Consider the following 11,368-nt stretch of genomic DNA (forward strand, 5'->3'; position numbering starts at 1 on the left):
TCAGTACAAATAATTTGTCAGTCATATTTCTGTAATGTTGTACATGATTTGATAGGACTACAAACTAAGATAAAATGAACTAGGCCAGATTAATTTATACAGTAGTTACGGAAAATGAAAGTAGAGCGGACAGACTGAGAGAGCCTATTTTCTTGAGCCGATACTTCTTTTGCTCACTCAGTTTACTTGTAACATTTGGCATCATCGTGTCATTTTTATAAGTCTAAATTTAAAAAAGTAACATTTATTGAACTTAAAAAACGATATTTCTGTCTTTAAATAATGCCAGAAAAACTCTGTGAACACAGCAGCCACAAATCGGCCAATGCCAGTACACATGAAACTCGCAAAAATCGGCCAATATATCGATCTATCACTAGTTCTTTTATATAAAAATTTATTTAACCTACCTCAAATCAAATAAAAAATTAAGTTTACTTTAAACTCAAAAAAGTCAAACTCAGCAACAAGAGAATCAGTTAAGGAGGTTTAGAGAAGTTAGAATGTTTAATGGAAAAACAGGCACACATGTGTACACCAACATAACAGATGGACATGGGTGCACACACACCAAATTCTGTAGTTTATACTGTGGGCCTGAAGTTTTATATGGACATACATTGTCATCTTTTTCTCAAGAGATGTGAAAATCAACACAGCATCTTGCATCCCTTCAAGGTCTGAACTATCCGCCATCTCTTCAGCGTAATTTCAGTGCAAAGTGCTTTTATATGGTGGTGCTTTAGATATTCTTTGTGCTGTATGTTTTGACTGCATAATGCCAACCATTTTTGACTAACTAATTACTTTTTTTACACAAAATATGGACAATCCAATATGGTCGTCACTACCGAACATTTGATTTTACGACTGAAACAAATAATGTTCTGAAACAATAAAATAGGTTTTGTTATCAGAAAAGATGACATAATTTTATTTAGTTAGATAAAAATTTAAACTAATGAATCCTTGAATTTGAAAACTCTATCAGTGCATGTATGGCAATTACAGAGAAATATTGCTTTCAAATGCATTTAATTTGATGAACCACTCTTATAGTTTTGTTAAAATAATATTTCTAATCAATATAACCATGACACTGTCTTTAAAAAAATGTAAAAAATATATTTAGAAGATTAATGTAAAGAAAATCAGAATAGGCTATTAAAAACCTAATTTTTATATCAAATGTTGTTGTGTTTCGGTAGTGACAAATTTTGGGAGCGAGAAAACATTTCAAAACTGTATAAAAACATGCTAGGAAACTAAAGTGTCCAATCAGTAGATTAGTGTTGCTTAGATGTTCTACTATGTTTATGACTACAAAGCTTGCAGGAAAAAACACACTTTTTTCAAGAAGTTTTGAAGTGTCAATTTGCACCAATTCGGTAGAATGTCCCATACATAAAAACTTACGTACAGCCTATGACATCACGGCTATGCCGTAGGACCTACGCAGAACTATAATGAGCCCTCTACAGAAGATACTTACAGAAATTTGCCATTAGTGTGTGGGATCCTAAGCAAACGCTGCTCTGAATCCTCACGGTCAATCTTGCCATGGAACCATGGCATCTTTTCATGCGCAGTTGTGGCAATTAGTTTCTCCAGCTGAGGCCTCTGGCTAATTATTGCCTGTTCCAGGGCTGAGCCCTGTGACAAAACCAACAAAATCTTAACAAACACAATGGACTACACTTATTTAATTTACCTGGGTGGTCAAAACTGTATTAAAATCTGAATTGCGTAGTTTACAGTTATTAAAACGTCAAGAAAACAAAAATGGCAAATTTGTCAAAATCTTTGTTAAATGTTCAAGATTGTGTTTGATCTTATACAGTTAAGTTATACAAAATTTGCAATCTAGGCATTCAAAACAAGTGTAGTAACGTAATTTGAATTTGGATAGATAATCACGAAATTAGGTAAACTCATTCATCTTGTGATTTTAAAGCATGGTCAGATGTTGTGATGATAGTGTTATGATTGTTATATTACCTGAAATTGCCAAAAAATAATTTTTAATTTCTGATTGCAACACTTGAAGGGCTTGAACCCCAATAACTGCTGCCACCAGTTATATTTAATGATTGTTTTATTATTATTTTTTTATTACTTGCACTTGTTTATGGTTGGAGGAGAACAGGATTGAACACTCCTGCTTTAACCTATGGGCAATCAAATTCTCCTTTGGAAAAGTTTTAAACTAGCACTAACCTGCAGGTTCCAGGTTTGTTTGACATACTGTCTGATGAGTTGTTCTTTCAGGTCTTCAAAGGGTCCAACTTTAGGTTCTATGCCTCGTGGCCGGTTAAAGGGCTTCTTAAGCAAACAGATAAGCCCATCGGACTCCTGTGAGTGAAAGTCAATTACATCTATTGGGGTTCTGTGTGATTTGCCCCCTGCAATTGCATATGTCTCATTAAGCTCTCTCTCTATGGTGTAGTGATAGTACTGGCGGCCGTAGGACACTGACAGGACATAGCCACCAAGGTAACTACGGCTCTGGCGTAGCAGGTAAAGACCATCTCCTGCTCCCCCATGTCGCAGGTGTTCCTCAGCTTCCTCTCGGGTGATGTTGCCAAAGAAAAAGGGCAGAGTCTGCACCCTATCTTCCATATCTGTTCAACCTTCAGTAGAAGTTTAGACACTTACTAATAACCTGAAAAAGGAAAATGTACATATAATGCATTACATTTTTTTTAAATGTATGAGAAACTTGAAACCCATACCCATCTGTAAATAATTTAAAATTAATAACTTAAACTGGTCATATCAATTCTAGTTGTCAGTTTGCTTTGCATGGGCCTGAAGAGAAAGATTAGCCTTGTGTTTCAATCAGTTCTCTAGCTCCCTAGGTCATGAATTAGTAAACCGTGTACACGGGGTCTAAAGACTCTTCGATTATATGAAGGATGCAATCAGTGGTGGCTGGACAGTAGGGGGCACGGGGGGCGCTGCCCCTTAAAGTTGGCCAGAGAGGAAAGCTACTTTAACATGTTACCAAAAAGTTAAATATATAGTGCAAATTAATACAAAATAAAATCATTTAGCTGCACTATTTCACTGTTAGTCAAGTTATAATTCATAAAAAAAAATCAAAACTGAGTTTGTTGTGTCTGTGTCATGTTTGTGTGTCTGGGGCGCACCACTAATGAGTGTCAATGTAGGTCAGTAAAAAGGGTAAAAACATGTGACCTGAGGCTGAGCTCTAATTGGCTGGTTTTGGATCCGCCCTGGGGCGCAAGACTGTGTGCCCCAAACCCTCCCACTTATGTTGTAAGCAAATCATTATTGTTTTTAATTTTTTTGACCTCATGTGATTGGATCGTTCTCAGAGTCTCATAACCACGTTGCAGATTGGTGTGTTAGCTACAGTAGGCTACTGATCAGTGAAAGCAAGTGAAATATTTTGAGATGAAGGAAAATATGATTTTATCCTTACAAAATCACCCTCTACAAGGCATTTAATTGATGAATAAATAAAGGATTAAAAAGCTTTGACCAGATCGACCAACAGAGTCAAATGAAGTGTGCTTCACCACTTCTCATGGCAAAGCGAGTTGGCTAGCTGGATATCATGTAAGTTCTTGAGTTTTATTTTTTCCTGTTTGCTGTTTTAAAGTCTGAATACTAAATGAAATGTGGTGCATTACGGCTGCCATTGCGTGGATAATGAGAGTGAAAGCTCATATAATCCGGTATATTCCGTGGCTTGGTCAGCTTTGTTGTTAGAGTTTTGTTGTTATAGAGTTTAAAAAAGCACCCACAAGAAAACCACTGTGTTTAAGAGAACTTCAAGAACCGTGCAGAATGAGCTGTTGGACTGTAAGTTAGTCTGTTGTGAGGGAAAAATGTGCTTGTGCTATTAAAGCAAAAAGAAACGTACGAGCTTGTGATTAGGCAACTTAGTTTCTCTTTTTGTTTGTTTTTGCGGTCGCATTAACCGAAAAGTCTTTGACGAAAAAAGTTTTTAAGCAGGAAAATATAAAATTCTGAATTTGCCCAAACATCTTGCTTAAATGTAATTCCTAGTCATGTCCAGTTGGTGGCAGTGTGTTGCTTAAATGACGCCCTGGTTTATAAACATTCTCGCGATATTTTGATGTTATACACTGATTGGTCTGCGCATCGCTGCTAAAGTTAAACACTACAGGAGCGCTGCAACAAGACGCCTGTCTAAGGTAAAGACACAAAATCTAATGACAAGAGTCTGCATTAATCTGCCTTCATGCATTTATTACACAAGATGGTTTCAGATAAGTTTAGTTCAATTCAGATTTTTACACGTTTATTGATATTTTAATCGCAGTAGTATTTTGTTATTTGATATGTGCCTGTTCAGCATAAAGTTTGCGTGTTTTATCCTCTCTGCTGTCACTGTGAGAAAAAAACATTAATTCATCTGCTTCATGTGATGTTGAAAACGTATAGTGATGCACGGTCTCCGTTTATCTGTTATCTTCACAAATAAATGGACACGTAAACAAAAACAATTAAAACACGAAATGGCGGATAATAATAATTGAATAAATGAATCTTCATCAAAAAATGACGGAGATTGAAAAAGTATATCGCCTAGTGTCTGTGTGTGTGTGTGTGTGTGTGTGTGTGTGTGTGTACCTGGTAATTATCACGTTGTGGGGACCAATTGTCCCCACAAAGATAGGAATACTGGTGTTTTTGTGACCTTGTGGGGACATTTTGATGTCCCCATGAGGAAACAAGCTTATAAATCAAACAGAATGATGTTTCTTGAAAATGTGAAGTAGGAGAAAGGTTTCTGTGATGGTTGGGGTTAGGAAATGGGGTAGGTAAGGGGAATAGAATATACAGTTTGTACGGTATAAAATGCATTACGTCTATTGAATGTCCCCACAAAACATGGAAACCAGAATGTGTGTGTGTGTGTGCGTGTGTGTGAATTAATGATTACCTTGATTAGTTCATTACAGATTCATAGTAGCTACATTTATTTTGTGCTTTAACAGTTGACTTCAACTGTAACATTTTCATCATTTTAGCTAAGCACTAATTATATTCATCATCTGATAAATGGCTATTTAAAGTCCCGCATTACTACAGTAAAAGTTTGATTTTGTGTTTGTTTATGCCCCCCAATTTTTTTTAGCACCAGCCGCCACTGGATGCAATACTATAGGGCATATTCGCAAACACCGGAAGTCGCTAACCGCGGCCATCTTGTTGACATGACATCTGTCCTGCTCCTAGCCGCACGTAGATTTGAGTCGAGGGGAGCAGTAGCCTAATGGCTTCATCTCGTCTGTATTAAAGAAGATGAGCTTGATTATTGTGGAACCATATCAAATAGACCCAATAGCCTTAAGTAAAGATCCGTCCTTATTGCCAGCCGTAACTTATCCGGATATTTATAACTATATCGTTCATACAGTATCCGCATTCATCATACAAGCACTGAAGGACCGTTCACATTATAACGATAACTATAACGATAACTATATTATCGTCCACATCACCAAACAATACGTTTATGCTAATTCGCTCACGGCACTCGCGCAAATCACTTGCCTTTAATATTGCTTGTAATAAAAACTTTTGCAGATGTCCTCAACACCCTGCGTTTTACGTAACTCTAAACAGTGAATCTAATAGTTTGTGTAATCTCTTACCTTTTGGCATAACAGTTAGTTAATGTAATAGATTAAAAAGCATTACGTAGTCAATTTTCACAGCAACTGGAGGAAATCTAATGTTATAGACCTCAGCAATGAGCTTCACTGTCATTATAAGTGCTTGTGCACTTGAAGTTCAAATAGATTTTAATGCTATCAATGGTTTATCCTTCATCAGGTGGGAAAAATCGCTCAGAAAGTGATCCCAATGATGTCGTTAATTGTATCTGTATCGTTATAGTTTTGGTGTGAGCTCCGCTATTATGTTTAATATAAAACGATTTTCAAAACTATATTTTTTATAGTTATCGTTATAATGTGAACGCCCCTTAATTCCCTACCTAGTATCAATGCCAGACCTATTATTATGTTCATATATTTATTAATACTAATTTAATAACTGTCTCAATTTATGGCAGCTTATTTGAAAGAGCAGTTTCAGCCACTGCTTACAGCTAACCATATGTGATCAAATTATGGGGACAGACTTGGCTGTGAGGCATATACCCCTAACGTTACCTATGGTAAAATGATGGGGACAGACTTTGCTGTTGGGAGTCTCTCCTTCGCTGGTTCAACTCCTCTGTCTCCTTCCTTTCATGTTTTCTGACAGTCGGTATCGCATAAAAACTAATTCCGGGGTTCTTTTTGCTGTTGTTAGAACATCCGTGTATTACACCACACACCATCACACGGTTTTAAAAAAATTACACCGATAATACCATGCATAATACCCACGCTGCCTCACTTGTCAAGTGACAGACTGACAGTTATATGTCAACAATATGGCAGATGACGTAGATCGAATAACCCCTATACTAGGTATTCAAGATTAACAAGAGATTAGCAGATGTGTGTTATGTGACCTTTAAGTAATTAATTTAATAATTATTTAATTTAAGCAGAAAAGAGAATGATACTTCCTATGTGATCTTAAGTTATGTCTTTAGAAGGGATTAAGAAAAGGTTTTGTTTTGTTGGCATTTTGGACATTCCTCACATCCCCGCTGTACCTTTCACCAAAATGATAATAAGTATTTTTAAAACTTTATAAAAAGTTGCATTTACTCCCGTATTGTTATGTATTTCAGAGTGAAACAGATTATCAGATAAGAAAAAAAGTGTGCATGGATTGTGTTTTCCACAATAAAATGATTGGATAGTGAAAAGTTAGTGAATCTTTTAGAAATGTAACTCAAAGCAGACTGACAGTTGAAGGTTTTGGGGTTAGTGGATGCTTTGCCTAAGATTGAGTTGATTGAGAAGGATCGCCAAAAGAGTACGAAATGGAACTCAAAGCAGACTGACAGTTGAAGGGGTTGGGGTTAGTGGATGCTTTGCCTAAGACGGAGTCATCTGAGAAGGATCGTCAAAAGAGGACGGATGTGTGTTTTCAGATTTTTAAGTTTATGGGGGCACATTATTTTTTTTTATAAATTAAAGACCCTTATGGATTAATTGTTTAATAATGAACACTGCAAAATTCCACTGAAAAATTAGAATTGTCAGTTTGATTTGATGGGGATTTAAACCAATTGCAAAATGATTTCAAAAAACTGCATGCTATAGAGACTAACTGGCCCAACATGTGTAGATGTATAGACGGTTTTAGCAGTAACAACTTAACAAACAACTTTTGTGAAACAAATTTAACTTCCGTTTAACTAACGTTACTGTGTAAAATGTGTACTATATAATGTATACAATGTTAACTACACTGAAAAAAATGATTCATTGAATTCAATAATCTTTCTCAAGGCAAGTGGTTGCAATCAACCCATTTAAGCTACATTTAAACAAAAAAGATTAGTAAAGTAAAATGAAATATAAAACTTTTGTTTAAATGTAGCTTAAACAAACCGATTGCAACCACCCACCCCAAAAAAACTGATTCAATTCAATTAATCCTTTCTTTCAGTGTACAGATCGACTGCCAATCCTCCTTTCACATAGCGGTGACCATGATCGCCATCTCTCCTCGTCTTTAGGAAACCAAAACATTTTTATTTTCAACAAGATACTTCTTCCAGAGATCAGTTAAGCAACTAATCAGACCATTAAAAAATAATAGACCGGATATTAAGTTCCACCCAGACACGTAACCGCAACAACCTGTGTGTGTCCAATAATACAATCTATATAATCATTTTAAACACTCTTAAAAGGCTTACGGCACATGTATAGATGCAATGTCAAGACTTAAGTCAACAGCATCTACAATGACATAATGCTGTGGAAACGACTGTTTCTTAATTTAAAAGGCAGTTTACAAAATTATAAAAATAAACATAAAAACATATACACTCCATCATGTTTAATTGAAATCAAGAATAATAAAACAGTTTTTTGATATTTAAATGCTAATTGTATTAGTAGAAGGATAAACGTTTGCATTTAAAATTAAAATAGCATATGTACTGCTGTCCAATTTTCCAGTCCAACTTATCAATTAAAACAACCAAAAAGCAATTAACATAATTACAATATACACTAACGAAAACACCAGCTGCACATAAGTAAGTTCTTAAGTTGTTGGATCTACGTAATTCAATTATGTACACCAGTTTAACATGATTTAATTAAATTTTTATTTCATTTTAAGAAAACTTAATTCAATTATGTCCACAAGTTTTTTCAGCATATTTGTATTCATTACATTAATATCATGTTGCAGCAACTAAAATATAAGTGAACAGTAAATAGCCAAAAGAACCTGCACCACATAAACTTACATGCATAAAGAGGAAGTGGTCAACTCTTTTGCATTCATATTCAAACTTATCTGTAAATTAAAGACAGTGTGTTCTTTGGGACTTTCAAGCACGTACTTGACTAAATAACCTATATACAAAGCCAGACTGAAAGAAATCTCTAAATTATGTGTAGTTGATTGAAGGTTTTTTTTACAATGGAAAGAAACTCTAACAAAACATTAATCATTTAAAAACGTTTCTGAGTATCTATTTTCCTATTAATTGACAAACAAACTTTAAAATTCCTTGTTAAAAGACCTTGATATAATATTTTGTCAAAGAAAATCAAAGCATCATCTATTTTCTGATTACATAAGCAAATATCATACATACTTATCTTAAATGAGAAAAAAATAAAAGCAGTACATTACTGTATAAAATAATAAAACAAATTTGTCCAGCATGTTTCAGTGAAAATATTCATAATATTAATGATTTGTTTGAAACAGCAATTAAAGTTCCAATAGAAACAAATAACAGCTCAAATTACATTATTAAAAAAGTGCTTAAAATGTTTTTCACAGCAATGCCAAGTAAAAAGTAAAAAGTTCTAAAAAACAATTTCTTTCATAATGTTTTTACTACAAAAAACTTTTTTTAATAAACAGAAAGGTTGTTCTGAAATTAAATGTTCTTTATACCATATAGCTAGAAATGTTTTTTGTATGGCATCGTGATTTGTGAAGTACCTTATTTTTAAGAGTGCACCTAACTCAAATACAAACAAGTTAACACATGAAAGATAAAAGTAGATTCATATATCAAAAAGAGATCGTCAGCGTAAGAATGCACACGATTTAAGCACAAACGTTTTTATAAAGTTTCAGCAAAATGGGATTTTTGCAATACTACTGTGGTTGCAGCATTCTTTAACAGAAATCAAAAAGCAGGGCCATGGCTTTAACAAATTGTTATTGCAAAAGAGGTTTTGTGATATTAACAATTGGGTGATGTTTTAGTATGTTATTAAGCCAAAAGGATGTCCTGATATTTTTGATTCCTATATAAAGTTAATATAAATAGATATAGAAAAGGTATCTTTCAAAAAATATTAGATGTTAATAAATAACTATGGTCTTTAAGCTGTCATACATTTCTAAAAATGTCTATATATGTATTTAGATAAATTTGTAGTATAAATATATTTAAAAATACAATTAAATGTATATATTAAATTTTAAGATAAAATGTATTTAATTTGTGTAAATATACATTTTTATGATAGTATGTATTACATATGTATTACAATCCCATGTCACTACTAATATATATCGATAAATATAATCAGTAAAATAGACACATAATATTAAATAAACTAATTAAATAAAAACTAATTACATAAAAAAGTAATTAAATTAAATTAAATACTTAAAAAAATATTTTTAAGAATTGTGAGTACACGCTTAGACTAAGCTGCTTTGCAACATTGACTTCAAAGTAACTAAACAATCATCAAGAAACATCAGATAATGCCACAACAAAGTGATGCTAGGAAATTAAACAAATACTTATTTTATGGTAATGTACATGATGTTAAAGATTTACATGATTTTATGCAATTATATTTGCAAAAATACGCATACGACTTGCAATTATGGAAATTTAAATATTTTGTATTGTTTATATAAATTGTTTAATTAATGAATATGAAATATCTAAAGATATATACAATATGTGATAAAAGTACTTATTTCATAAAGTTTAGTACGGACAGTAATCAGGCTATCATTCATTGTCTATCCTAAACTAAAAAATCTTACAGTGTTAGTGGTAAAGGGTTTAAAAATGATACAGTTTGACATTAAAATCTTCATTAAAACATTAAATGTAGAGAAAAAGACATGTTCTTACCTTACAAATTAGTAAAACTCCCCTCACTTTAGGCAACGACTACATACCATGTTCAAATGTTGTCTAGCTGAACAGGATGTGGTATGGCCAAAAAACGTACTGGATAGTTCAAAGAAAGCTGCCAGATCAGGAACACACTTTCTAAATTGTGTTCGAAACTGTGGTATGGTGATATACTAAAGCTCCACACGTTTTTAAGTTTTATTCATTGCACCGACACAAACCTTAAAAGTATATGGAACTATTTGTAAACTTCCTCATTTAAAGAAACTTCTGCCTACTTCCTTCATTACTTTTTCTGTCCTATCTTTGACTTCCCCTCTATCTGAGAACAAAAACACATAATAGTATAAGTATGATGTCTTTGAATGCAATGAGTCGTTTTAAAATACACCATTTGACCAGATGTCAAATATTAATAAATATGACACTATAGAATACACATGTCTCAAAAAGTCTAAAACCCATTAAAGGCGACTGCTCTACAAGTTTTGAACCCCTTCCACACTAAAAGAGATAAAAAGAGTTGTCACAGTAGCATAAAATCCAAAACCTGCAAAAACCTTTAAAATATTTCACAAACTACAATTTTAGCTAACATAAACATGTAATTATAACAGCATGTTTTTTTCCTGACGTTTATAACCAGTAAACCAAGAACAGCAGGTGTGTTTTACAGTTCAATGAGCTGAACCATGATGCGATACCAGTCACTGTGCACTGCACACTCTCCCACCTTTGTTCACTTCTGTTCAAAACGTTCTGTGTTATATTTTTAATGACATTATGTTTATCATGACAAAGTCTGTCAAAAATGATGGTGCTATTTTGTCTTTCTGTCTTATGCAATAAACATTTTTAGGTACTGCCATATTGCTACTGTATTAGTTTTCTATCAAAAGAATAACAAACTCAAATAAAAACTACAAATAACAAATAAAAAACAGCCAAATATTTTGCAGAAAGGTCAAAATCTATCAAGCATTTTGCTAATGAGTGAGGTGAACAATAAGTAACTTATCAATGTTAATCAATGAATATGGTGTTGGTAAAAACTTTGTAGTACAGTTATAATATAGCATAGCAAAGATGGTATCAGCAGTAACAACA

General features: G+C 33.4%; 1 protein-coding gene across 4 annotated transcripts in view; it reads right to left on the reverse strand.

Annotated features, from left to right (window-relative positions):
* syk (spleen tyrosine kinase) overlaps positions 1-10,536 on the reverse strand; it is a 60,428-nt gene extending 49,892 nt beyond the window's left edge. For 3 of the 4 annotated variants that reach the window (XM_055209153.2, XM_055209150.2, XM_055209148.2), the window contains exons 1-3: positions 10,259-10,536; positions 2,218-2,662; positions 1,493-1,653 (exon numbers count right to left, since the gene is read on the reverse strand). In XM_055209153.2, the coding sequence (XP_055065128.1) occupies positions 1,493-1,653; positions 2,218-2,619 (563 nt within the window). In that variant the 5' untranslated portion in view covers positions 2,620-2,662; positions 10,259-10,536. The remainder of the gene's footprint in view (positions 1-1,492; positions 1,654-2,217; positions 2,663-10,258) is intronic. The other variant, XM_055209151.2, reaches the window with a different exon arrangement.
* Between the last annotated feature and the right edge of the window lie 832 nt (positions 10,537-11,368).

The sequence above is a fragment of the Misgurnus anguillicaudatus genome, chromosome 12, assembly GCF_027580225.2.
Source record: "Misgurnus anguillicaudatus chromosome 12, ASM2758022v2, whole genome shotgun sequence".
NCBI lineage: Eukaryota > Metazoa > Chordata > Actinopteri > Cypriniformes > Cobitidae > Misgurnus > Misgurnus anguillicaudatus.